The 27,375-nt window shown below is 44.3% G+C and overlaps 1 protein-coding gene across 8 annotated transcripts in view; it reads left to right on the top strand.

The window, feature by feature from the left end:
- GPBP1L1 (GC-rich promoter binding protein 1 like 1) overlaps window positions 1-27,375 on the top strand; it is a 200,037-nt gene that overhangs the window by 97,291 nt on the left and 75,371 nt on the right. For all 8 annotated transcript variants that reach the window (XM_033915400.1, XM_033915406.1, XM_033915407.1 and 5 more), the window contains exon 6: window positions 16,848-16,920. In XM_033915400.1, coding sequence (XP_033771291.1) covers window positions 16,848-16,920 — 73 coding nt within the window. The remainder of the gene's footprint in view (window positions 1-16,847; window positions 16,921-27,375) is intronic.

The following is a 27,375-nucleotide window of genomic DNA, read 5'->3' as shown; positions in this document are numbered from 1 at the left end:
TACTTCTTTCCGATTCCGCAGACGGAACATTCCAGTCCGCATCCGGCAGGTTGAAATCTCCCAACAGCAGAACCTCCTCTTTCCTTCCAAACTTTTGGATATCCACAATCAGATCCTTATCAATTTGCTGCGATTGAGTCGGAGGTCTGTAGACTACACCCACATAGATAGAAGTTCCATCTTCTCTTTTCAGAGCAATCCATATCTCTTCTTCCTTTCCCCAGGTCCCTTGCATTTCGGTCGCTTGGATATTGATCTTTACATAGAGAGCTCCTCCACCTTTATGACCATCTCTGTCCTTCCTAAAAAGATTATATCCCGGTATGTTTGCATCCCATCCATGTGATTCACTGAACCATGTCTCTGTGATAGCAACAATATCTAGATCTGCCTCTAATATCAGGGCTTGCAGATCATGAACTTTGTTGCTTAGACTGCGAGCATTTATGGTCATCGCTTTCCAGCTATTTTTCAGCGATAATCTCCTTTTTCGTATGGATTTTTGTGTCGTTTCACTTTCCGTTGCAATACTAAGAAATGAGTTGCTGATATTGCTTATGTTGCAGCCTTTACTACTATCACATCTTTTCTTTTGCCGGGGGTGGTCTCTATAATTGTCCTTCGTACATACACCACCCCCACCTTCTAGTTTAAATGCCTGGAAAAATATTGTCTGAATTTCTCTGCAAGGTTTCTTTTTCCTGCTGTAGTAATATGTAGCCCATCAGTGCAATATAGCTTCTTGTCCTTCCATGTATTTCCCCATCCTCCTATGTACCTGAAGCCTTCTTGATGACACCAGGCTCTGAGCCATCTATTAAAGTCCTCTGTGTTTTTCACTCTTTGCTCTCCTTTTCCATATGCAGGCAGTATTTCAGAAAAAGCTAAAGTCTTTACAAAAGGTTTCACACCCTCACCAAGCTCCCGAAAAGCTTTCTGTGCTGCAAGTGTGGAGTTGTTGGCCAGGTCATTTGTTCCCAGATGGATAACAACATCAGTGTTGCTGAACAATATGGGACACAGAAGAGAGGTGATGAATATGGAGAGGGGGATAGGGGCACTGAGATGCCAGATGCTGAGCATGGGGGAAAAATAGAGACAGGGACACAGGGAGACACTGGACAGGATAGAGAGAGACAGGGGAAAACGAATACAGTAGTTGATATAGAGAAGAAATGTGAAAAAGTTTGGGGACCCTGAAAAGAGAATTAAGGGGGGAAGAAAAGTGGAAGAGTCAATTGGACCAAAGCAATTAGAAAACAAAGGTAGGAAAAAGTTCCCCTCCCCCCAAATGTATTAATTATAATGTTAGCTTTGGGAAATGTACATCTCTAATGTCTTGTATTTTAGTTTTTATTTTTATTACTGTGACAGGTTTTCTATATAGGTCTAGAATGTGTTTGCTTTTAATAGGGTTTGTTCCCCTCAACCCCCCACCACACACACACACATACACTTCCTTGGAAGAAATGTTATGTGGGGGTGCTTCTTAATTATTCTGCCTAGGACCTATTCAGTCCTAGCTGCACCACTATTAAATCCCTACATTGTTGATGCAGTCGGATAGATGAGAGGAAGAAAAGCACTTTTTTTTGCTAACAAAAGCAAAGGGTTCCATACCTCTGCAAAGGTCTTTTCTAACTGAGATGGTGGGTGGGGAAGAGGAAAAGAAAATGTCTATATGTCCATTACATTTAGTAATTATGGTGGAAATCTAATATGGCCAAAAAAACTCGGATATTATGAAAAATCAATAATGTTAAGAAAACACTTTCACAAGAAAAATGCACAATGTCTGACGGATAGAAACAGCACAGCTCAGGCTTAATTACAAAGTGCAATTGAAAAACAGGAGGAAAAAGCCTCAGACTAGGGCCCTCCCACCGCCACAAGAGGTGGTTGAAGGTGGTTAGGCGTTAACCTCATTGGCAAAAAACCTCCATTTCACTGCAAAGGATAAAAGCCTTGTGCGGTGCTATTTTGTACTAAAAGATAGAAAAAATGACTTTCAACTTATCTTCTGGTTGATAGGTACTCCGACGGTATACCAGGCTTTTATCCTTTGCAGTGAAATGGAGTTTTTTTGCCGATGAGGTTAACGCCTAACCACCTTCAACCACCTCTTGTGGCGGTGGGAGGGCCCTATAGTCTGAGGCTTTTTCCTCCTGTTATTCAATTGCACTTTGTAATTAAGCCTGAGCTGTGCTGTTTTTATCCGTCAGACATTGTGCATTTTTCATGGGGAAATCTAATAAGGGCCATAAAAATATTACCATTTATTTTCATCAGTAGGTGGTCAAATTACCATAATTCTAGTGCCAAAAGTGTATCATTCTGGGCAGAAGGGTATTCTCCCCATGATTGCAAGCCATGCAGATGGAATCCACGCCAGGTTTTCAACTCTTCCTTCTACCGAGGGTTCTGCTACCCCCTTCAGTTTTTCCTTTTGCACACGAGCCAGAAGGTGTCTTTTAGATCTGCTCTGTATATTTCTTTCTTTTTTTGTGGGGGGGAGGGGGGATCATCATGTTTTTTTGTGGCTATCGGTGCACTAGAGCAGTGTTCTTCAACCTTTTTTACACCTATGGACTGGCGGAAATAAAATAATTATTTTGTGGACAGGCAAACAACTAAGACTTAAATTTAAAAAATCCCATCTCCACCCCATCCCCACAGACCATCTGATCCCATCCGTACAAGCCTCAAATAGTTATGATATTGAATGTATTTTATTAAAGTATAAAAAGAAGCAATATTCTGTATAATTTTCAAATAATACAGGGCAAGGATCAACAAAACCCCTGTCTCCCCTCCCCTTCACATATATCCCCTCTACTATCAAGAAAACTAAATAAGCCAAATTATTACAGAATGCTACACAGAAATATCATGCTATCAGAATACCGCAGTCACATATGACAGGAATAGTGTTACGGGAGTGCAATTAGGGCAACTGCCACCTGGTCAGAGAGAGCCCTAAGCCATCTGGAAGCTAAAGAAGCACTGCCTGAGCTTTGCAAATCTGATTTATTCTAATCCTAAAATAGAAATAAAATTATTTTTTCTACCTTTTTGTTGTCTCTGGTTTCTGCTTTCATCTTCTTTTCACTCTCTTCCTTCCAGCGTCTGCCCTCTGTCTGTTCAGTCCAGCGTCTGCCCCTTCCATCCACTGTCTGTCCTCTCCCCCTTCCAATTGGTATCTGCCTTCTTCTTTATCAACCTTGCCAGAACAGTACAATTTCAGCTTACTGATGGGTATACATCTCATCATGACCAGCAGGTGGAGACTGAGACAAAACTTTGGAATAGCATATAATAGCTGACCCACTCTATGGGGAAAAAATCTGTCCCCTTTACCACCTCGTCCCTGCCGTCCCCTTCACCACCCTGTCCCAGCAGCATCCACCCTTTCCTCTCGCCACCTCACCGCCCTTCAGCGGCCCGAGAATCTCCATCCCTCCCTCCCCCTTACCTTCACGGCATAAAGAAACTTAAAGGAGGAAAGGTGCGCGGTACCTTCCTTCTCTCCCTCCCTCCCCCTTACCATCGTGACGCTTTAGAAAAGAAACTGAAGCCGGCGAAGCCTGCCTGTGCCGCCCTGCAGTCACGTGTGTGTGGGCGGAAGCTTCTTCTCTTCAGTATGCTTTTCTTCAGGGGTGGTCGCCCCAGAGGCATAGTCTGGTTCTTCCTGTACTTTGAGGGTTGTAGTTCGCTACTGTTTTTGTTGGTGGCTTCAGTCCCCCATTTACTTCATGGGGCAAATCGGGTTCAGCCACAGTGGACAGTGCTTCTCACGGATGCCAGTCTCCTTGGTTGGGGAGCTCAGTGTCTAGGGAGCTCAGCCCAGGGTACCTAGTCCACGCAGGAGGCATCCTAGTTGATCAATGTTCTGGGGACCAGAGCCATCCATCTGGCACTGTTGGTCTTCTGATTCTTCTTGATGGGCAAGTCAGTCAAGTTTCTTTCAGACAATGCCACAGTGGTGGCCTATGTGAATCGTCAGGGGCACCAAAGCATTCTGGTGGTGCATGAGGCGGCTCTGCTCATGGTCTGGGCAGAGTCTCATCTTCTGGACATCTCGGCTTCCCACATAGCAGGAGAGGAGAATGTTCAGGTGGACTTTCTAAGTCGTCACGTTCTAGATCCCGGAGAGTGGTGCCTAAGTCACGTGGCTTTTCAGTTGATAGTGCACGCTTGGGGTTAGCCCCTCATGGACCTGATGGCCACAAGTGTCAACGCCAAAACACCCCAGTCATCGCAGAGACAGTCTGGCCGAGGGTCTGGATGCTCTTGGCCAACCATGGTCAGAGAGTCTTTGTATGTGTTCCCTCCGTGGCCATTAGTGGGCAGAGTTCTCCTCCACATTGTTCGTCATCTGGGCCTTGTGATTCTGGTAGCCCCAGATTGGCCCAGGTGTCCGTGGTACATGGACATGGTGCGGCATCTATTACCGGATCCTCTGCCTTTGCCGCTCTCGCCTGACCTTCTGATTCAGGGTCCCATTCCAATGTTCGATCCAGGTCCCTTTTGTCTTATGGCTTGGCTCTTGAACGGAAGTGCCTAGGTAAGAAGGGGTATTCACATAAAGTCATTTCTACTCTATTGGGGTCCCGGAGACTTTCTACTTCTAATAATAATCATCATAATATATTTTTTATATACCGCCTAACCAAAAATGGTTCTAGGCGGTTTACAACAAATAATAACTAGTCATACAGTGAAGAATACAATTTAAAAGGAAAATACAATTCTAAGCAATGTACAATAAATAGGAACTGATCCTACAGAGGAGAATATGATTTAAAAGAAAAGTAATAATTTAACAGAAGGAAATGTAAATAAACAAATTGTGTGTGACCTTATTTGGGTGGTTCAGAGAAAAATGGGAAACAAGGTATCTAGTTTACAAGCCAAAAATAGATTTATAACAGATACAAGCAAACTTAAACAAAACTCTGGCCTCAATCGGAAGCCAGTGAAGTTTCAAATAATATGGTATAATATGCTCCCATTTTTTCAATCCAAAGATCAATTGAACTGTGGTGTTTAGAACCACTCTCAATTTTCATAAAAGCAGCCAAATAGATAACATTACAATAATCAAGAATACTTAAAACAGATGACTGCACTAATAATAATAATAATTTTATTTTGTATACTGCCATACATACCCAGGGAGTTCTAGGCGGTTCACAGCAGTTAGATGAAATACAAACAATGCAATTGAAATTGAAAATATGAACAATGCAATCATAGAAGTCAAACTAGTTATATGTCTACAATTTAAGTGAAGGAAAAAATACATACAAGCTATAAGGAGGGAGCAACAATCTTAAAAGAATGAGAGGAGATAGTAATGAAGTGCGTTAAGGATTCGGTCTGTTGAATAGTTGAGTTTTAATCTGCTTTCTAAAATTGAGTTATGAAGAGGCATCAAGCACAATTTGGGCAAGCCATGAATTTAGTTTAGCCGCCTGAAAAGAAAAGGTTCTTTTGAAGAATCTTTTAAGATGACATGATTTTAGTGAGGGAAAAGCAAACAGATATATTCTGCGGGAGCTCTTATTGTTGTAACTCAGGTTGAAGTGAGGGCTTCTGTGCGGGTTTGGCGTATCTTTGAGGAGTGGTGTGCTGCGCCTGAAGTGGTTTCTCTGCCTCGCATCTTAGAATTCTTGCAGGAGGGCCTGGACTGGGGCCTGGCTTGTTCTTCTCTCCGGGTTCAGCTTGTGGCCTTGTCAGCCTTTCGTAGGTTGTTACGAGGTTGGCGCCTGCTTGCCATTCTTGATGTTGTTCGTTTCTTGCGGGCAGCCAGGTTGTTCAGGCCTCCTGTTAGACCATCTGTTCCATCTTGGGATCTTAATCTGGTCTTGTCTGTGCTGGTGCGCCTACCCTTTGTGCCTTTGGGGGCCTGCATGTTGAAGGACCTTACTCTTAAAGTGGTCTTTTTGGTGACAATTACATCTATTAGACGTGTTTCTGAGTTGCAGGCTTTCTTTTGCAGGTCTCCGTTCCTGGAGTTTTCTATGGAGCGGTTTATTTTGCGGCCTGTTCCTTCCTTCCTTTTCTATCAGAGGTAGTTTCTCCTTTTACTGTCAATCAGTCAGTGGTCCTCCCAGTATTGGGTATTCGGGAGAGATCTTCTGAGCAGAAAGAGTTGCGCAAGTTGGAGGTCAGTGGGTCCTTCACTCTTTTGTGCGGGAGGACTTGGAAGATCAGGAAATCAGATCATCTATTTATCCTTCTAGCGGGTCCTCGTAAGGGGGATAGCGCTTCCAAGGCTACCATTGCATGCTGGATCAAGGAGACTGTTGCTTCTGCTTCTCTTCTTCAGAAAAAGCCTGTTCCTGAATTTCTCTAGGCTCATTCCTCTCGGGGTCAAGCAGCTTCTTAGGCTGAGTTTCCTTTAGTACCTCCAGTGGATATTTGCAAAGCTGCAGTTTGAGCTTCTCTGTGTTCCTTTGTCAGCCACTACCATGTAGATGTTCACACGCGTTGGGACGCAGTATTCGGTGAGTGTGTGCTGGTGTCGGCACTTCGGGGGTTCCACCCATGATGGGTACTGCTTTGGTACGTCCCATCAATAAGCTATAGCTGTGCCAGTCTGGCAAGGTTGATAAAGAAGGAGAAATTAGGTTCTTACCTGCTAATTTTCTTTCTTTTAAACCTTCCAGAGCAGTACAGCACCCCGTCCTGTCTGTTGTCATGTTCTTACGGTTGTTGCGCATGCAGATTTTGCTTTTTCTGCGGGTTCTAGTATTTTTTTAGGGCCGGGGAGATTAAAGAACATCAGCTGGTGAGCTGTGGGGACATTTGGCTGCAGGGGTCTCTACTTTACATTTTCCAACAGCATTCGTATTTATTAGTTGTCACTCCTGTTCAGAGTCTTAAAAGGGGAGGAGACAACGGCGAGGCGATCACTGCCCAGAGGAGCAGGGCTGAAAAGAGAGTCGGAGGCAGCTGCAGGAGAGTCAGGAGGAGACAAGCAGAAGGGAGATGAGAGAGAGAGAAGGCAGGAGGCAGTGAGGGGCAGAGGCAAGAGATAGCTCCGCCCACATCTCCGTCAGCAGAACATCTAAGCCTAGCTCCCCCTTAAAAGGGGAGGAACCAACAGTGCTCAGCCGTTCGGCGCGCATCAAAGGCGCTTGCCTTAGCAAGAGCGCCTTTGCGAAGGGCCTTGAGAAGGGACAAGCCACCTTCAAAGGAGAGCGGAAGGAGACCACAGCAGGCACAGAGGACACCGCAGGCACAGAGGACACACAGCCAGGCAGACACAAAGGACAGCCACAGAAGACATCTACAGCAGATCGGCAAACGGGCAGAAATGGAAGCAGTAGACAGAAGCAGGATGTTGAGCTACCCAGTTTTCTGCACTATCTGCCATATGTATGACTACCTCCCCTCTGGGAGGCGGTCTTATGTATGCACTCGATGTGGAGAACTGGAGAGCCTGAAGAAACAAGTCAGACTCCTGGAGGGCAGAATCCTTGAACTGGAGGCACTTCAAGCTATGGAGAAGGAAGACAGAGATGCAGAGAACTTCAAGCAGTGGAAGAGGACAACGGAGATGCAGAGGACATCAAGACAGAGGACACCATCGAGGAAGAAGTCCGAGAGCTGGAAAAGTTCATAGAGGAGGCATACAGGGAGGCCATGGAAAATCACCAGCAACAGTGGAACTGCCGAGATTCACCTACAGTGTGGACCACCCAATGGACAACCACCAGGAAGAAATGGGTGATAACGGCAGCGAGATCTGGAAACAGTGAAGGGGACGCACAAGAAGATGAGTCCGGTGCAAGCCTACACCAGGAGGAGAGGAAATGGAATGGGAACGAAGGACACGGACCTACAGCTAGAGAGATGGACATATACCAGGGACACGGACCTGCGGCTGGAGAATCAAGAGAAGATAGGACAGCAATCGTCGTGGGGTACTCCATCATCAGACAAGTCGACAGCCACATAGCGGGAGGAAGACTGGATTGACTGGTGACCTGCCTACCAGGAGCCAAAGTTGAAAACATAGTGAGCCGCATTGACAGGATCATCGACAGTGTGGGAGAAGAAGATACAGCGGTGATGATCCACGTGGGGACGAACAATGTGAGCAGCAGGAACTACAACAGAGAAGTACTGAAGGACCAGTTCTGGATGCTAGGAAGGAAGCTGAAGACCAGAACACAGAGGATAGTTAGCATTCTCGGAGATTCTGCCAGTACTCAGAGCCGACAAGAAGAGGCAGATGGAGCTGCAAGCAGTCAATGTATGGATGCGACGCTGGTGTGAGGAAGAAGGATTCCATTTTGTGCGCAACTGGACAACGTTCTGCAGGAAGAGCAAGCTGTACAGGAAGGACGGACTCCACCTCAGCAGAGACGGAACAAAGTTACTTGCAAGCAACATCAAGAGAGAAGTTGAAAAGTTTTTAAACTAGGAAGAAGGGGAAAGCCGACAGTCAACCAAGAGAAAAAGTCGATGGTTTGGGAACCGGTATACTCAGAGGATACCATACAGGAAGATAGAGGGTAAGACTCACCGGAGGATACCGTGCAAGGAGATATAGGGGAAGACCCACCAAATCACAGACAAGACAGACCGACAGGGACACAAGAGGGAAGAAAATGCATGAAAAGAACAGGCCACAAACTCAAGTGTATGTACACGAATGCAAGGAGCCTAAGGAATTAGATGGGTGAATTAGAAGCAATGGCACAAAAAGATAGCGTTGACATCATCGGTATCACGGTAACATGGTGGACTGAGGAAAACGTCTGGGACACTGTGATACCGGGATACAAGCTATATCGCAGAGACAGAGTGGCTCAAAAAGATGGGGGCATTGTCATATATGTCAAAGAGGGAATTGAATCTACTGGAGAGAACACGCCACAACCGACGGATAAGTTAGTCTCTCAGGGTCAAACTTCCGGGAAGAAATGGACTGGAAACAAAGATCGGCATCTACTACCGACTCCCAGGGCAGTCCGAAGAAATTGATGGAGAAATGACAGATGAGATTAAACACAACTGCAAGGGAGGCAGCGCAATTATCATGGGTGACTTCAACTATCCGGGGATAGACTGGAACATAGGCACCTCCAGCTGCGCTAGGGAGACCAAGTTCCTGGATGCTGTAGGTGATTGTTTCCTGGAAGAACTTGTCAAGGAAAACACAAGAGGAAATGCAATACTGAACTTAATTCTAAATGGACTACGAGGACCGGCACAAGGTGTAGAAGTAGAAGGGACACTGTGAAACAGCGATCACAACATGAGCCACTTCAAACTGGATGCAGGGGTGAAATATCAGTCCAGAACAACGGCCACGGTATTGAACTTCCGAAAAGGGAATTATGAAGGGATGAGACTCATGGTGGAGAAGAAGATTAAGAAGAGGATAAGCACTGTAAAAACGCTAGAGCAAGCTTGGTCCCTTTTTAAGGACAGTCATCGAGGTGCAAAATCTACATGTATCACGTATCAACAAAGGATCCAAGAGGAAAAAGAACAAAGAACTGGCGTGGCTCACTGTAGAGGTGAAGGAAGCTATCAGAGACAAGAAAACTTTGCTTAAGGAATAGAAAAGGTTAAAAACAGACAAAAACTGGAATAAGCACAAACAACATCAACACAGGTGCCACAAGGCGGTAAAAGGGGCCAAAAGAGACTACGAAGAAAAAATAGCCAAGGAGGCAAAAAACTTCAAGCTGTTCATTTGATACATTAAGGGGCAACGACCCGTAAGGGAAGCGGTGGGGCCCGTTGGATGACTGTGGAATAAAGGGAGTGCTAAAGGAGGACAAAGAAATCGCCGACAAACTGAACACATTTTTTGCATCTGTATTTACCGAAGAGGATATACGCAATATACTGGAACCCATCAGGCTATATGCTAGAAATGAAGACGGGAAACTGACAGGGTTGACGGTCAGTCTAGAGGAGGTACACAGGCAGATTGATAGGATAAAGAGCGATAAATCCCCGGGACCAGATGGCATCCATCCGAAGGTCATCAAGGAACTGAAAGGGACTATAGCTGAACTGCTTCAACTAATAGCCAGCCTGTCGATCAAATCGGGAAAGATTCCAGAAGACTGGAAGGTGGCGAATGTTACACCGATCTTCAAAAGGGATTCGAGGGGAGATCCGGGAAACTACAGACCGGTGAGTCTGACCTCAGTACAAGGAAAGATGGTAGAGGCGCTGATACAGGACCGCATCATTGATCACCTCGACAGACACGGTCTAATGAGGACCAGCCAGCACTGGTTCAGCAAAGGCAGATCTTGTCTGACGAACCTGCTACACTTCTTCAATGGAGTAAACAGGCGGATAGACAAGGGCGATCCGGTCGACATTGTTTATCTGGATTTTCAGAAGGCTTTCTACAAGGTTCCACATGAACAACTACTTCGAAAGATTGCGAGTCATGGAATCGAGGGTGAAATACTCGCTTGGATTAAAAACTGGCTGGAGAATAGGAAACAGAAAGTGGGGATAAATGGACAATACTCAGACTGGAAGAGCATCACCAGTGGGGTGCCGCAGGGCTCAGTGTTTGGACCCATGCTCTTCAACATCTTTATAAACGATCTGGACATTGGTACGACGAGTGAGGTGATTAAGTTTGCGGATGATACGAAGTTATTCAGAGTAGTGAAGACACAGGGATTGTGAAGATCAGCAACATGACATAATCAAGCTTGAGAAATGGGCATCGACATGGCAAACGAGGTTCAACGGGGATAAGTGTAAAGTGATGCATGTCGGTAACAAAAATCTCAAGCATGAATACAGGATGTCTGGGGCGGTACTTGGAGAGACCTCCCAGGAAAGAGACTTGGGAGTTCTGATCGACAAGTCAATGAAGCCGTCTGTGCAATGCGCGGCGGTTGCGAAAAGGGCAAACAGAATGCTAGGAATGATTAAAAAGGGGATCACGAACAGATCGGAGAAGGGTTATCATACCGCTGTACTGGGCCATGGTGCGCTCTCACCTGGAGTACTGCATCCAGCACTTGTTGGCATACATGAAGAAGGACACAGTACTACTCGAAAGGGTCCAGAGAGGAGCGACTAAAATGGTTAAGGGGCTGGAGGAGTTGCTGTACAATGAGAGATTGGAGAAACTGGGCCTCTTCTTCCTTGAGAAGAGAAGACTGAGAGGGAACTTGATCGAAACGTTCAAAATACTGAAGGGAATAGACTTAATAGATAAAGACAGACTGTTCACCCTTTCCAAGGTAGGGAGAACGAGAGGGCACTCTCTAAAGTTGAAAGGGGATAGATTCCATATAAATATAAGGAAATTCTTCTTCACCCAGTGAGTGGTGGAAAACTGGTATGCTCTTTCGGAATCTGTTATAGGGGAAAATACCCTCCAGGGTTTCAAGACAAAGTTGGACAAGTTCCTGCTAAACTGAAATGTAAGTAGGTGAGGCTGGACTCATTTAGAGCACTGGTCTTTGACCTTAGGGCCAACACGTGAGCGGACTGCTGGGCAGGATGGACAACTGGTCTGACCTAGCAGCAGTAAAATTCTTATGTTCTTTTTCTCTGTTTATAGTTTTTAGTACTACTTGGCTATTCAGCAGACTGAAGGAATATAGAGAGGGTCAGCTATTATATGCTATTCCAAAGTTTTGTCTAAGTCTCCACCTGCTGGTCATGATGAGATATATACCCATCAGTAAGCTGAAGCTGTACCGGTCTGGAAGGTTTAAAAGAAAGAAAATTAGCAGGTAAGAACCTAATTTCTCCTTTCTATGCCCCTCTCCTCTTTCCATCCAGCCTGCGCTCCCTCTCTCCTTTTTACATGATTCATTCCAGCTTCACTGCTCTCTTCATTTTTATCTCTCCTACACCAGATCTAGCATCTTTATTCCTTTCTCCTTATATCTCTGCTGACGCCTTCCCAGCATCAATCTCTCTACGTTCTCATTCCCCTGTCTCTCCCCTTTCCCTCATCTGATCTCTCCATTCCACCCTGACCTCTTCCCCTCTAATCTCCCTGCCAGCTGTTTCCTTCCCTTTCCCTCCTCCTCCTAGCAGCATCTCTCCTTCTTCCTCCCTCCCTCCAGGTCCAGTAGCAGATCTCCCTTTATCCTGCAACTTCCCAGCCTCCAACAGCGGTTTTCTCCCTTTCCCTCGGCTCCCCTCCCAGCAGCTCTCAGTACTTGCCTGCGTCAGTGTAGCGATTCACTTAGGCAACCTTGGGGCTTTTGCTGAGTCGCAGCCCGCCTCTGATGATGCAATTTCCTCTGTCCTCAGAGGGGATGCGACCCATCAAAGGACTCAAGGCTGCCTAAGTGAATCGCTGCGCTGATGCTACTGGCGCTGTTGCAGGCAAGTACTGAGAGCTGGGAAGCAAAACGTCGGAGCTCCCCTGATCTCGCTGGCACTGCGTGGACTGGCAGGAAATTTCTGTGGACCAGCACTAGTCCGTGGACCAGCAGTTGAAGAACACTCCACTAGAGCTCCCTAGTTTGGGGGAATACTCTGCCTGCATGGAGAAGAAGCAGATTTCAGTCTGCAGCCAGCAGGTTAATCCCTTGGGGGCCAGTTTAGCCAGTCTGCAAAGATCTTTGTGGAGGTCTGGGTCAGTACCCCTAGTATCTTAGCTCGTCAACTGAATTGTAGGGGCTTGAGTGCATGCTCTTAGGCATCTGAAGTGGACTCGGCGGGGCTTTTCAGGGAGCTGGCTGCAATTTCACCTCCCACCTTTGTGTGTGTAGTTCTGCGGGGTTGAGGATCAGTTCAGCCTCGGTCCAACTAGCAGCCCGAAGATCTCAGCATGGAAGGACTGGCTGATTTTGGCAGAATTTCTTCTCCCATACCCAGCTACTTTTTAGAGCTGATACAGGCTGCAGCACCTTCAGAGCACATGTCACAGTAAGGCTACTACACCCTATGGGCAAAATCATGAAGGGGGGTCCCTGAAAATCCTGTTTTTAAGTGTGTATGCCACTTCCTATAGTTTCTCCACCTCTAAAATCCTGTTTTCTGTTTTGTTTTTACTTTTGGATAAGTTGTTTTTGAGCTGGGGGGTTTTTTTTGTGCTAAAACGCTGCTGCAGCACCCATCTTGGATTTCCCAATTTTTTTTCAAAGTTTTCCAGAACCTTCAAATCACCCTTTCTTCCCTCAAAACCATCAGGGATGTAATCCTCAGCCTCTTTTACCCCTAATTCATGCCAGAGTTGCACTGGATGGTCGCTTGAAGAGCACCCTTGCACCATGTGCCGCACAGCACATGAAGGGGAGGTGGAAGTATCTGGTTTAGCCTCCCCTTCAGTCTCTAGGAACCATTTGGGAACCTGTCTGCTGGGAGAAAGCCCTTCCAGAGCCCCAGAACAGTGGCAAGAGCATGGGAACCGTGGAGCCCAAGAGACTTAAAGCAGAGTTACTGCTGCTTAGTACTGCTGCTTAGTAATGCCTTTTCTCCTGAATTTGTTAATTTGATGTGGAGAGCTTATTTGAATAGCCGGGACACTCATATGAAGTCTTGACAGCAAACCAGGGGTTGCACATGGGGGGCTTGTGCTTTTAGGGTGCATTTATGCTTATAAGCAACATTGCCAGAAGCTGACCAAGATCCTGTGAACCTTTGTGACCGATTTGGAAGGCGAGGGATCAGTCTGTATGCCTTTGCTCTCACAGATCAAGAAGTCTTTGCTGAGAGATATAGGGTCACATACAGGAGTGAGTACACTGGACATAGTGGGGGCTCTTTAGAAGGGAAAGATCCCATTGTACATTGGCTGTTCAAGCCTCCAGCACTATTAGAGATAATTACTGACGCCCAGCAGGCTCCTTCCACTCTGTGGTCTTTCCTTAGTGGAGTGAGAGCGCAGCCTAAGGTGGATTCCTTGGTGGCTTAGATAACCAAGCGCACATACCTGCCAAGTAAGGGAGAGGTAGTATTAAAGGATGCACTAGATTGCAGAATGAATGTGGTCCTAAAATGACAGTTTGACGCTTTGGCTTTAGGATTCTAAGCAGCTGTAGCAGCCTCATTTTGGCATGTGCTTGTCATTCCAAGATGTGTGGGCTTACCCTGGCAGAGGGCAAGCCTTTGCCTCAACTTATGCTAGCCCAGGAGGTTTACGTGGCTGATGCTGTCTTCAATATCATCAGACCTTTCACTATCAGAGTCATGAGCAAAGTCTCAGCTTATTCCATTTTAGCCCATAGAATGCTCTGGATGAGGCAATAGGCAGGAGCTTCTACCACCAAGGCTATCCTCAGCAGACTCCCTTTCAAAGGACAGATGTTGTTTGGAAAGGGTCTGGACAACCTGATGGCCAGTGTGGCAGATTCTGGCCCAAATCTCTGACTGACAACAGACTGCAAGCCTCTATAGGTTCTGGGCAGTCTAATGTTTGTAATTCCAGGCACTTTCAACAGTACTCAGGAGAAGCCTCATGGCAGAGATTCACAGGACCTAGGCGAAGCCAAGCCTCTGGTTCTCATCCCTCTTCAACCTCCAATTATCACTATAATGCCAGGGCTTAAGCCGCCTTCCTGAGGATAGACAGAAGATTTTCATCTTATGTGGATGTCTGGGTGCAGAGCTTATCAGACTACTCAGTGCTGGAGATTATTCGGGGAGGGTACAAGCTCATAAAAACATAAGAATAGCCTTACTGGGTCAGAACAATGGTCCATCAAGCCCAGTAGCCCATTGTCACGATGGCCAATCCAGGTCACTAGTACCTGGCCAAAACCCAAGGTGTAGCAATATTCCATGTTACCAATATAGGGCAAGCGGTGGTTTCCCCATGTCTTTCTCAATAACAGACTATGGGCTTTTCCTCCAGGAACTTGTCAAAACCTTTCTTAAAACCAGCTACACTAGCCGCTCTTACCACATCCTCTGGCAACGCGTTCCAGAGCGTAACTATTCTCTGAGTGAAAAAAAATTTCCTACTATTGGTTTTAAGAGTTTTTCCCTGTAACTTCATCGAGTGTCCCCTAGTCTTTGTAATTTTTGACGGAGTAAAAAAACAATCCACTTGTACCCATTCTACTCCACTCAGGATTTTGTAGACTTCAATCATATTTCCCCTCAGCTGTCTTTTTTCCAAGCTGAATAGCCCTAACCATTTTAGTCTTTCCTCATACGAGAGGAGTTCCGTCCCCTTTACCATCCTGGTTGCTCTTCTTTGAACCTTTTCTAGCGCCACTATATCTTTCTTGCGATAAGGAGAACAGAATTGAACGCAATACTCCAGATAAGGTCGCACCATGGAGCGATACGAGGCTTTATAACATTCTTAGTCTTATTAACCATCCCTTTTTTAATAATTCCTAGCATCCTATTTGCTTTTTTGGCTGCCGCCGCACATTGGGCAGAAGGTTTCATTGATGACACCCAGATCCTTTTCTTGAGTGCTAATCCCCAAGGTGGACCCTAGCATCCGGTAACTGCGATTCAAGTTATTCTTTCCAATGCGCATCACTTTGCATTTGTCCACATTAAATTTCATCTGCCATTTGGACGCCCAGTCTTCCAATTTCCTAAAGTCCGCCTGCAATTTTTCACAATCCTCATAAGTTTTAACAACTTTGAACAGTTTAGTGTCACCTGCAAATTTAATCACCTCACTCATCATTCCAATTTCCAGATCATTTATAAATAAGTTAAATTGCACTGGTCCCAATACAGACTCCTGCGGCACTCCACTGTTTAATCTCCTCCATTGAGAAAAATGACCATTTAACCCTACCCTCTGTTTATTCACACCTTCAAAGAAGTCAAGCAAATTTGATGTCAGCTCTCAAGGGTATGACGAATAATGTATTGCTATAGAACATCGGGGAATGTTTGAACTCCATAAATGTTTCTGATTTGTATATCTGTTCCGAAATTTGGATTTACTCCTGGCGGAATTCTTTACAAATTTGAAAATTCTACGCACAATATTTCAAAATTCTGCAAAGTTTATTTATAGTGTTTTTGCATAGAATTATCCTATTCTGAAATTCCTTCCTTTTCCTTTCTCAGGTTCCAGCCTCCTTAGTTTCCTCTTTCACTCCAACTGCAGTTCTGTCTCCCTCTAAATCCCACCCCTCTCTCACTTGCACCCTAGATCCCCTCCTTGGCCCCTGGCATCACTCTCTCCTTCTCTCCACTGGCTAAGAATCTCTTCCTCCCCACCCCATTTCTGGGCTTGGTCACTCTCTCTACCACCCCCAATCCTCCCTTGCAGGTCTAGCATCTATGTCCCATTACCACCTCTCTTACTTGCACCCTGAATTCCTTCCATTTGCCATATGGTCTGGCATCTCTCTCTCTCTCTCTCTCTCTATGATTACCAGGAGTAGGATTGTCCATTGCAATGTTTAACATGTTGGTTGTAGTTTCAGAGCAGAACAGCACTGTATTTTGGGGAGTCTTCCCTTACCTCTCCTTCTTATATTTTTATAAGACGTAGGACTATCGCCAGCTTTGCTACAAACTGAAGGGTGCACCAGAACCCTTAGTAGAGGGAAGAGGAGTTTAAACCTGGAGAGTATTTGGATTTCTTCTATCTGGCTCACAAGCATGGGGAGAATACCCTACTGTCCAGAATGACATACCTATGTACTAGAAAAGATTAGTATGGTAAGAAACTAATCTCTTTCTTTGAGCCATTTAGTATAATATATTGTACATTGCCTTAACCTTTCTTTTCTACTCCTACTTTCACTTTGCTCTTGTGTGTCACCTCTAGTATTTTCCTAGTTATCTCACAGAGTTCAAGTACAACAAGACCTGGGTTTCAAAAGAGGACAGTTGAAGTTGAGTCCATGTTACTATCTTTTACCATCTCACTATATTTGTAAATAATTGTTTTTTTCTTGCAGCCATCTCTGAATCCTGAGGCTGGAAAGCAGAGTAATCACAAGAAGCCTGCAGGCATCCCATCTGGAGTGTGGGGTGGGTGAAGAACCTCATTTCTTTGTATTTGTACTTTTTGTTATTTATGTGTGAAAGGTCTGAATGAGAGCTCATCTGCTAGAGGGCAGTTTTATCCATAAAGGTTTAGACACTGGCTACAGCAAGAAGGTGTGCAGCATCTTTCTGCTATACAATATAGCAGTGGTCTCAAACTCAAACCCTTTGCAGGGCCACATTTTGGATTTGTAGGTACTTGGAGGGCCTCAGAAAAAAATAGTTAGTGTCTTATTAAAGAAATGACAACTTTGCATGAGGTAAAACTCTTTTATAGTTTATAAATAGATCCTTTTGGCTAAGTCTTAATAATAATATTGTAATTTACAGCTAAAGAGACATATGATCAAGAAACAGTTTTATTTTACTTGTGATTATGATAAACATACTGAGGGCCTCAAAATAGTACCTGGCGGGATGCGAGTTTGAGAACACTGCAATATAGCCAGATGTTGATCCAGAGAGAGCAGAAATAACATTTTCTTCTCTATAGCATCAGGGAGAGCAGATAGTGGTGGCAGTGCATTCCAATTTTCTGATACCTAGCTGTTCATATACTTGTCTTTCAGAGATTAGCAGCAAATGATGTTACTCGTGGAAGATAATTCCATGGAGTTGATTAATAGACATTTCTTTAGCATCCCAACCACACCAGTATGGACAAGTGGGATTATGTTTCCTCTCCTACTGGCACACAGGGGTAGAAAGTTGAAACTTACACGAGATCACCAGGATATAGTCTGCTGAAACTTTACACTATTTCTTTACCTCCAACAGATTTGTAAAGGTGTTCAACCAGGTGCTGGTCCTAGGCTTAGTTCCTCTGTGCACAGATCCTCTGGCCTAGCCTAAAGGCCTCGCTTCTGCTCCCAGTCCATTAGTTAGGGTTAGTTGAGTGTGAAACTAGGGCTGTGCAACTCCCAGCCAGCACTTATTAGTGCCCACTGGGTAGTGGTCAGGCTTGTTCCCAACTAGGCCCTTGTCTGCAGCAATGTGGGTCCCCACCCCTACAAATTCTGTCCTCGCCCCTTCCCTTCAAACTCTGTCTCCACCCTGCCCCATCCCTCTGAACTATGTCTGATCCCATCTACATGAGCATCAAACAGTTATGATTTTATATTTAAATCATTTTCTAATTCAATAGATGTCATTCTGGACAGATGGGTAAAAGCCCATGCTCGCGAGCCATGCAGAAATTCACTCCAGCTTTTGGTTAAAATTGGGTAAAATAGAAGACAAGTTAAATTGGTGACTAAAGTTGAAAGTTTATAAGAACTTAATTAAGGAGAAACAAGCTAAATTATATGCCCATAAAATTGGGGCGACAAATATTAATAGCAAAGAACTGTTTAAACTGGTTAATAATTTGTATGATATTGAATCTAAAAAGCATCCAAAGACTGAAAGTCCACCATCTTCTGAGGTTCTTGCCAAGTTTTTTTAAGAATAAAATCATTAACTTGAGATTGAATTTCAGTCAAGTGATAGACAAGGACCTTTGTATGAATATGTTACAATTTGGTGATGGTGTTAGGGCTGATATGAGTTGGCAACAAGTTAATGCTCCTGATTGATCACTTTTTTGTAAACTATTCAGTCGATATACAAAATCCAATTGTTGATTGGATAATTGTCCATCTAACATCCTGAAGAATGCTTCTTTTACCTTTAAAGTATATCTTTTTAAATGGATCATTTTTTTCTTTGAGAGAAGGCTTGTTTCAAAAGGAGATAGGTCATATCCTAGTAATACCGATTATTTAAAAAAAACAAACGAAATAATCTATTACCAGTGATTCTAATTATAGACCTGTTGCCAGTATTCCGTTATTTTACGAAGTTATTGGAAGGATTAGTTAACACAGAATTGGTAAAATTTGATGTTCTTCAGGTTTCTCAATCTGGATTTTGTTCAGGATTTAGTACTGAATCTGTAATTGCTTCATTGATGGACCATCTTCATGGGCTGTTTAGCGTGAGATCCAGTGCACTAATACTTCAGCTGGATTTGAGCAGTTAATTTGATCTAGTCGGTCATGAGATCTTGTTGGTCTGTCTGGACTCAATCGGTATTTCAGGAAATGTTAGAAAATGGTTTCAGGTTTTTTGAAAAATAGATTCTATCAAGTATTTAGTGCTGGTAAATATTCTTTTTCTTGGAGTAATCCTTTTGGGGTCCCACAAGGCTCTCCATTAGCGCCAACATTGTTTAACATTTACCTAGTTGCGTTGGGTAATTTATTACAAAATCTGAAAGTTAAATTTTACATCTGTGCCGACGATATTACTGTACTTATCACAATGATGTCATTTATGGTAGATATAAAACATCAGATTTCAGTAATTCTGGCTCAAATAGAGAAATGGACCATTAAATTCAAACTTAACCCCGAAAAACCGAAGTTCTTTTTAGCTTGTCCTAATGATAATATCAATGAAAATGTAGTGCAACTTAACCTTAGATGACCAGACAGATTGGGTGGTTGATCGCTGGAATAGTCTTCCACTTCAGGTTATTGAGGCCAGCAGCGTGCCTGATTTTAAGGCCAAATGGGATAGACACATGGGATCTATTCATAGAGAAAGGTAGGGGAGAGGGTCATTGGGGTGGGCAGACTAGATGAGCCTTGGCCCTTATCTGCCGTCTATTTCTATGTTTCTATAAAGAAATGCTTTTCTGTTCTTTGGAACTGCGCACGATTAAGAAATACTTTGATCTAGCGTCGTTTAGACTATTGGTTCAGTCTTCAGTCCTGTCTGTCCTGGATTATTGTAATATAATTTATTTGGGATCTCATAAAAAAATTCTTAACAGATTAAGAATAATATAAAACTCAGCAGTTCATTTGATCTTTGAGTCTAAAAAATACGACCATGATAGCTCTTATTATAGACAACTTCGTTTGAGGCAAGAGTTTTGTTTAAATTTAGTTGTACCTGTTTTAAAGTATTATTTGGTTTAGCTCCAGTTTATCTTGTATCTCATTTTGAATTTCATAGAACGAACATGAATACACGCAAATCTTACTGGTTTGCGTTTCCATCACCCAAACCTTGTTGCTACACAAGATTCTTTGATCAAACTTTGGCATTCCAGGCTAGTAAAATGAACACCTGGTGGAGTATCCTAATTCCTCAAGCTCAATTTTATCAGGCTTTTAGAAAAGCATTGAAAACCTATCTATTTGATAAATTCATATCTTAATTGTTTTGTATTTATGATATGTATATGTGGTGTATTTTTATGATTCGCTGATTGTCCAGCTGTTCTTGATGTAAACCGCCTAGAACTCACTGGTATGGTGGTATACAAAAATAAAATTTATTATTATTCCTTTGCTAGAAGGCTCTTCTGCCCATTTCAGTTTTTACTTTTGCACGCAATCCGGAAGGAGTCTTTCTGATTTGCTCTGTTTATTTTTTCCAGTTTTTTAAAATGTATTTTGGTGCTCTGAACTCCCCTCATTGACGGTCCAGCTCTGCTTGCGTGGAGAAGAAGCAGACTGAGGTCTGCAGCTGAAAGGCCAATACCTGTTGAGCAGCCTTCAGAAACTTTTCTGAAGCTCAGGGTTCGTTCTCTTTGAAGCATTGCTCGCCTACTGTTTCACAGGAGTTTGAGCGCAGGCTATTAGACATCAAAAGGAGGCTCTGCAGGGTGTTGGCTGCGTTTTGACACTCCCCCCCCCCCTTTTCATGCCCATAGGGATTCGAGGCTCTGTTTGATACCGGTCCGAGTGGCAGCCTGAAGATTCAGTGTTGGAGGAGTGGTCCATTTGAGGCAGTGATTTCTTCTCCCAGGTCCAGCTAGCATTGGCGTTCAAGCAGGCATCACATTTCTAGCACAGATCACAGTGAGTAAGGCTGTTACAGCCTATGAGGAAAGTTGGCGGAGGGTCTTGAAAACTATTTTTTTTTTTTCAAGTTTCTGCTCCTTCCCTTAGGTTTCCCCACCTTCAAAATCCCAAAATCATTTTTTGTTTGTCAAAGCATTTTGAAGCTGGTTTTTGGCGCTAAAATGCTGCTGCGATAGTCATAGATTTCCTTTTTTTAAAAAGTTTTCCAGAACCTTCAAATCACTTCATTTTGCCTCTAAACTGGCAAGGATGGAGCAACATTTTCATTAAAAAATTTCACTAAGTCATCCGCTGCTAGGGGGGAAGAGTGAATTGACAAATCATCGTTAGAAGTTAGAGGGCACCAGATGTTAAATAGAGTACTGCTTTGGTTGTTGGATCTAATAATTTTGTTACCATAAAAATTTTTCCTAGCTGTTTTTAGTACTGCATTATAGAACCCGATACTATCCCTCCATGACTGTCTATCAACAGTTTGTTTTTTGTGGTCTTACCCCCAAGTCTTCCATCTGTGAACACACAGAAAAGAAATAATTGTTAAGCAGTATAGCCTACGTATTTGTCTTCCTCACTCTTGAGCCTCATTATGCCATTTTGACACTTTTTCCTATCAATTACATATCTAAAAAATGTTTCCCCCCCCCCCCCCCCAATTTTACCTTATCGGCTATCTTTTCTTACATTTGTATCTTTGCTTTTAAGAACATAAGATTAGCCTTACTGAATCAGACCAATGGTCCCATCTTCATGGAGACCAATCCAAGTCATAAGTACCTGGCAAAAACCCAAATAGTAGCAGCATTCCATGCCACCAATCCAGGACAAGCAGTGGTTTCTTCCATGTCTGTCTCAACAGCAGACTATGGACTTTTGCTCCAGGAAGTTAGCCAAACCTTTTTTAAAACCAGCTACATTAACTGCTCTTACCACATCCTCTGGCAACGCATTCCCGCTTTTTGTAGCTTCCCCACATATTTTTATCTGTCTTCCTTTTTCCTCTTTCTGTGATGTCTTGTAATTTATGAAGGCTAACCTTTTTTCTCTCACCTTTTGAGCTACTGCATTTGAGAACCAAAGTGGCATTCTTTTCCTTTTATGCACTTTCTTAACATAAAGATTTGTTGCCTTTAGGATAGCTTCTTTCAGTTTCACCCACTGCTTTTCTACTTCATTCATCCCATCTAACTAACTCATCCTTGAGGTATTCCCCCATCTTGACAAAGTTAGTTCTTTTGTAGTCTAGAATCTTCAATCTTGAGTAAATCCTCATACTGCATTTTGATATTGAATCTCACCATTCTGTGATCACTAGATGCTAAATAATCATCCACTGTAACCTCAGGAACACTTCTCCCGTTTGTAAGCACAAAATCCAAAATAGTTCTATACCACGTGGGTGCCATTACTAATTGCTGGAACAATTCTTCCTGTAGTGAATCCAAGATCTCCTTGCTTCTAGATAATCCCGGAGCTGGGCCTGTACAATCAACGTCCGGCATATTAAAATCACCTAAAATCCCCTTTCTTAGCTATCTTGTGAATGTCTTCAATTAAATCTTTGTCCATTTCTTCTTTGTTTGTAAGTTTCCAAGTTTTATTTAGAATTTGATTAATTGCTTAATCTTACTTCAAAGGGTTCTCTGAGTCTATGGAGTGCAAAAGCTGGATGTCGTCAGCATAAGTTAATGTATTAAACCAAATGGATTGGCAGAGAATCATAAGAGGGGATAAAAAGATATTGAACAAGAGTGGTGAGAGGATGGATCCTTGAGGAATTGCATAGTTTATGGTAAAGTTTTCAGAAGAGGAATTATTGAGTGAAACTGATGAGCGATTGGTAAAGAAAGATCAAAATCACTGGAGAACTTGATCAGTAATACCTATTGCTTCCAGTCTTTGTAAGAGACTATGGTCTATTGTGTCAAAGGTAGATGAAAGATCAAGAGAAAGTAAGAGGACAGATTTGTGGTGATCAAAGTGGTAGAGGATAGAAGTTGTCATACTTATTAGTAAGAGTTCCGTGGAATGGTGTTGCCTGAAACCTGTTTGTGCTGACTCATTCTGTTAAGCGGGGCGCTCTCACTTCCAAGGCCACAATTTCCAGATGGATCCATAGGGCCATTTTTTCAGCCTATATTCTTTCTGGGAAACAGTCTCCCATTTCCGTCAAGCCACATGGGAGGTAAAAATAATGTTTCTGCCAAAATTTGGCATTGGATGGGAGGTAAATGGCAGACCAAAGATATTAAAGCCTACTCTAAATGAGAGGGGTCAAGGTGCTCACGTGAATAATCATAAAAGACCTGCTCTCTTATTCTTGAGACACCATAAGGGATAAGGGCTTTATAGACTGATTTAAATCAATGAAATTTAGTGCTAAATGCAGGGTGTTTGATCAGTTCATGAGAACTTGTATATGAATTTATCTCAAGTTCACCAGGGTTTGATACCGCAAATTGCACCCATAAGTGCCAGGCAGAAATCACCCACAAACATCATATTAAACACCTTGTAGCCAATCAAATCTTATTTAGTTTAATGTTTTAAAACATGCTAAATAGCCCAAAATATCCTGGTGCCTGAATAATTTAATTCAAGAAATCAAAGTCACTGATAACAGTATCGCATCATTTGAAAAACGTTCTTACAGTGCCAAAACAATATATCAGTTTTTCAACAATCAATGAGGCTACTGAAAAAAGGAACTTATCTTAATCAACAGACCGATGTCGTTCATCAAGGAATATTATATTCAGGGAGTGCCAGCTGATCGCCCTACAGAGCCCCGTTTCATGTCCTTCATCAGGGGCAACCTCAGAGGCATCTCCCGTTATAGTTTGAATGAAAATGCTGGTTCTCTGCGGCACGGCTTAGTAAATGGCAGAAATATTATGTTGGAGTGTGGCTTCTTCGTGGGCTGAAGTTAGAGTTGTCTCCCCTGAGGAGATCTGCAGGGCGGCAACATGGTCCTCTCTGCACACATTTACCAAGTTTTACAGAGTGGATGTGGCAGCGAGACAGGACTCTGCCTTTGGGTTCTCAGTCTTACAGGCCAGCACAGCAAGCCCACCCTAGCTTTTTGGGGACTGCTTTTGTACGTCCCATCTGTCTAGAATATCTCAACCTATTGCACTGGAAAAAGAGATTATGTACTTACCCTGGTAAACTCTTTTCCAGTAGATAGGTGAGACATTCTAGACTCCCACCCTGTCCTTCCTATTGTCTGTCTGTTTGTGCTTCTTCAAGTTGTTTCTTGAATTCCTGTCAGCCCGTATTTGCGGGGGTTAGGGGCAGAGCCGGCCCACGAATATTAAAAAACTGCAAATAATATTCGGGCCAGTTCTGCCCCTAACCCCCACTTCCCCTGGGTATTTTAAGCCCTGAAAGCCCCCCCCTTAAGCGTTACCTGGTGGTCTAGCAGGTTTTCAGGCAGGAGCGAAATTCTCACGCTCCTGCCTCGTGCAGATCGCTCACAGGAAATGGCTATCTTGAGCTCCCATAGTCTCTCGAGCCATTTCCTGTGAGTGATCTGCACGGGGCAGGAACGTGGGAAGATCGCTCCTACCCCGAAAACCCTCTAGACCACCAGGTAAAGCTTAAGGGGGGGCTTGCAGGGCTTAAAATAGCCTGAAAAATGAAAAATAATTTGCAGGTTTAAAACCGCGAATAAGCGAATCCATAGATACGGAATTCGCGAATACGGAGGGAGTAGTTTCTGAGATCCTTTGAGGCTGTTTGCAGTTGATGATCTCATGTTACTTCTTGAGCAGAACGGTTGTTTCTAAACTTGATTGTCATAGGTGTCTCTACTTCACGTTTATTTGGTGGTTCTTGTTGCTTGGGTACTAACTGTAGGTGGAGCTAGAGAGCACAATAAAGTACAACAGAGGCACAGAGAAAAAATCCGGAGTGGATTCCTTCTGCAGATGGCATGTGGCCATAGGGACACAACCATCTGTCTAGAATGTCTAGAACAGTGTTCTTCAACCACCGGTCCATGGACCAGTGCTGGTCCACAGAAATTTCCTGCCTGTCCACAGGGCCAGCATATGCATCAGGCCCAAAACAGTGTTCTTCAACCGCCGGTCCACGGTGCATTATCTTCGAGCCAGCTCCTTCTTCCTCACTGATTCAGTGCACAAAGCCACGGGCAGCGGCTCCTACGCGCGTCCTGCACCTGAACCGGAAGCCTTCTCTCCGACATTGCAACGTCAGAAGGAAGGCTTCCAGATGAGGCACAGGACGTGCAAGGTGCAATTAGTACTGTTATGGGGGCGGGGTCTGGGGTGGACATTGGGTAGAGATGGGTGGGGTCTGGCCCACGAATTAGCCCAGTGTTCTTCAACTGCCGGTCCACAGACCGATGCCGGTCCACAGAATAATTCTTTTATTTCTACCGGTCCATAGGTGTAAAAAGGTTGAAAAACACTGGTCTAGAGCTTATCAGGGCAAGTATGTAATCTCTTTTTATTAGTCTGAGCTAGTTGTTCATGTTGGTATTTCTCTCTGATATTAGTACTGGCATATAAGAATAGTTATCCCAGGACAAGCAGGCAGCATATTCTTGACTGATGGGTGACGGCACCGACGGAGCCCCGGTACGGACAATTTTAGAGTGATTGCACTCTAAGAACTTTTCAGAAAGTTCTAGCTCGGCCGCACCGCGCACGCGCGAGTGCCTTCCCGCCCGACAGAGGCGCGCGGTCCCTCAGTTTCTTAGTTTCCGCGGAGCTAAGAAGACGCGTTTTCAACGGCTGTTGAAATTTTCTCCTAACTTGCCTTCCCGCTCGCGTAAACGTTTTGGCTTAAATTGCCTTTTTTCTTTCTTTCCATTTGTAAAAAAAAAAAAAAAAAAAAAAACTTTCATTTTTCTTCTTTATTTTTCGGTTTTCCCCGGCGGGGCCTTCTGCCACCATCGAAGCCTCGGCCTTCGATTTGGCGGAAGCCGTTTTTACTTTCATGCCCCCTCAACCGGGTTTTAAAAAGTGCCAGCGGTGTGCTAGGCCTATATCTCTCACGGACCCACACAACTGGTGTTTACAGTGTTTGGGTCCTGAGCATCAGGCCTCTTCTTGCACCCGCTGTGCTACTTTAAAAAAACGGACATTGAAAAATCGCCAAATTCAGCAGCGATTGTTATTCGGTGCCGAGATGTCCGACCCCGTTCCTTCGACTCCGGCTTCGGCACCGATTCAGTCGGCACCCTCGTCTTCGACGCCGCGTGATTCCACACCGGCATCTCAACAGTCAGGTAAGCCGGCTAAGAAGCCTTCCCCGCTGGAACGTCTTCCGGCCTCGAGTGCAGTGAGTCCAATCCTGCTGCCTGTAAGACGCCAGCGGAAGCGCTCCGCCCCTATAGAGGTGAGTCCCTCGACATCGGGCTCCTCATCTCCGGGGCGTCGAGCGGCACCGCAGGTACCGCAGAAGAAAAAAAGCGGTACCGGTGCCATCCCTCGATGACCGCATTACGGCCATCCTTCAGGTGCAGCTTAAGGAGCAATTAGAACGACTCCTTCCTGCTATCATGACACCGAACCTTCCGGTGCCAGTCCGCACCGAGCCACCGGTACCGGTTGTGGATCAACCCGTATCGATACCGATTGTGGAACCCGTGTTACCCGCTTCCACTGTCTCGGTACCGCTTCACCTAACCTCATCGGTATCGATGCCAGTCCTGGCACCGGAGCCGAGAGCTCACCATCAATCGGTGCAGACTTCGGCACCGGTGCGACCGATAACTTCTCCTGACTCGGTATCGATGAGGTCGGGTAAGTCGGTGCGCAAAACCCGACACATGCAAACGTCGACACCTGAGTCTCGGGACCATTCTTCCCATGTCAGGGACCCTGATCTGTGGGGAGACTCAGAGGAACCCTTTCTTTCTGAAGGCGAATGTTCCTCAGAGGAGGAGGATTCGGCTGTCCCTGACCCATCCTCCAAACAGGCCACTTCCTCTTTCTCTAGTTTTTTGAAAGAGATGTGTGAGTCCTTGTCCATTCCTTTGGAGGCTGAATCCAAAAAGTCTAAAGCTTTTTTTGGATGCCCTTGATTTTGATCAGCCTCCAAAGGAATTTTTGAAACTTCCCCTTCATGACATCTTGAGGGAAACTTTCTATAAGAATTTAGAGACTCCTTTAACTGTCCCAGGGGCCCCACGTAAACTGGATTCTCTATATAAGGTAATTCCCATTCCTGGGTTCGACAAACCTCAACTTCCACATGAATCCTTATTTGTCGAATCCACCCTTAAAAAGACTTCAGGAGCCAGTGTATATGCATCTGTCCCTCCTGGCAGAGAAGGAAGGGCCATGGATAAATTTGGTAAGAGGCTCTACCAAAATGCTATGTTAGCAAATAGGGCTAGTAATTATGCTTTTCATTTTTCTTTTTATTTAAAGCATCTCCTTACCACCATGGCTTCTTTCGAAAAATATCTTCCTTCACGAAAGCATCCCGCTTTTCACACATGCTTGTCGTCTCTTCTACAATTACGTAAGTTTATGGTGAGATCCATATATGACACCTTTGAACTAACATCCAGAGCGACAGCAATGTCAGTAGCTATGCGTCGTTTGGCCTGGCTTCG

Source organism: Geotrypetes seraphini, chromosome 12, assembly GCF_902459505.1.
Source record: "Geotrypetes seraphini chromosome 12, aGeoSer1.1, whole genome shotgun sequence".
Lineage (NCBI taxonomy): Eukaryota > Metazoa > Chordata > Amphibia > Gymnophiona > Dermophiidae > Geotrypetes > Geotrypetes seraphini.
Note: the sequence above shows the minus strand (reverse complement) of the source record. Positions and strands in the feature narration are given on the sequence as shown.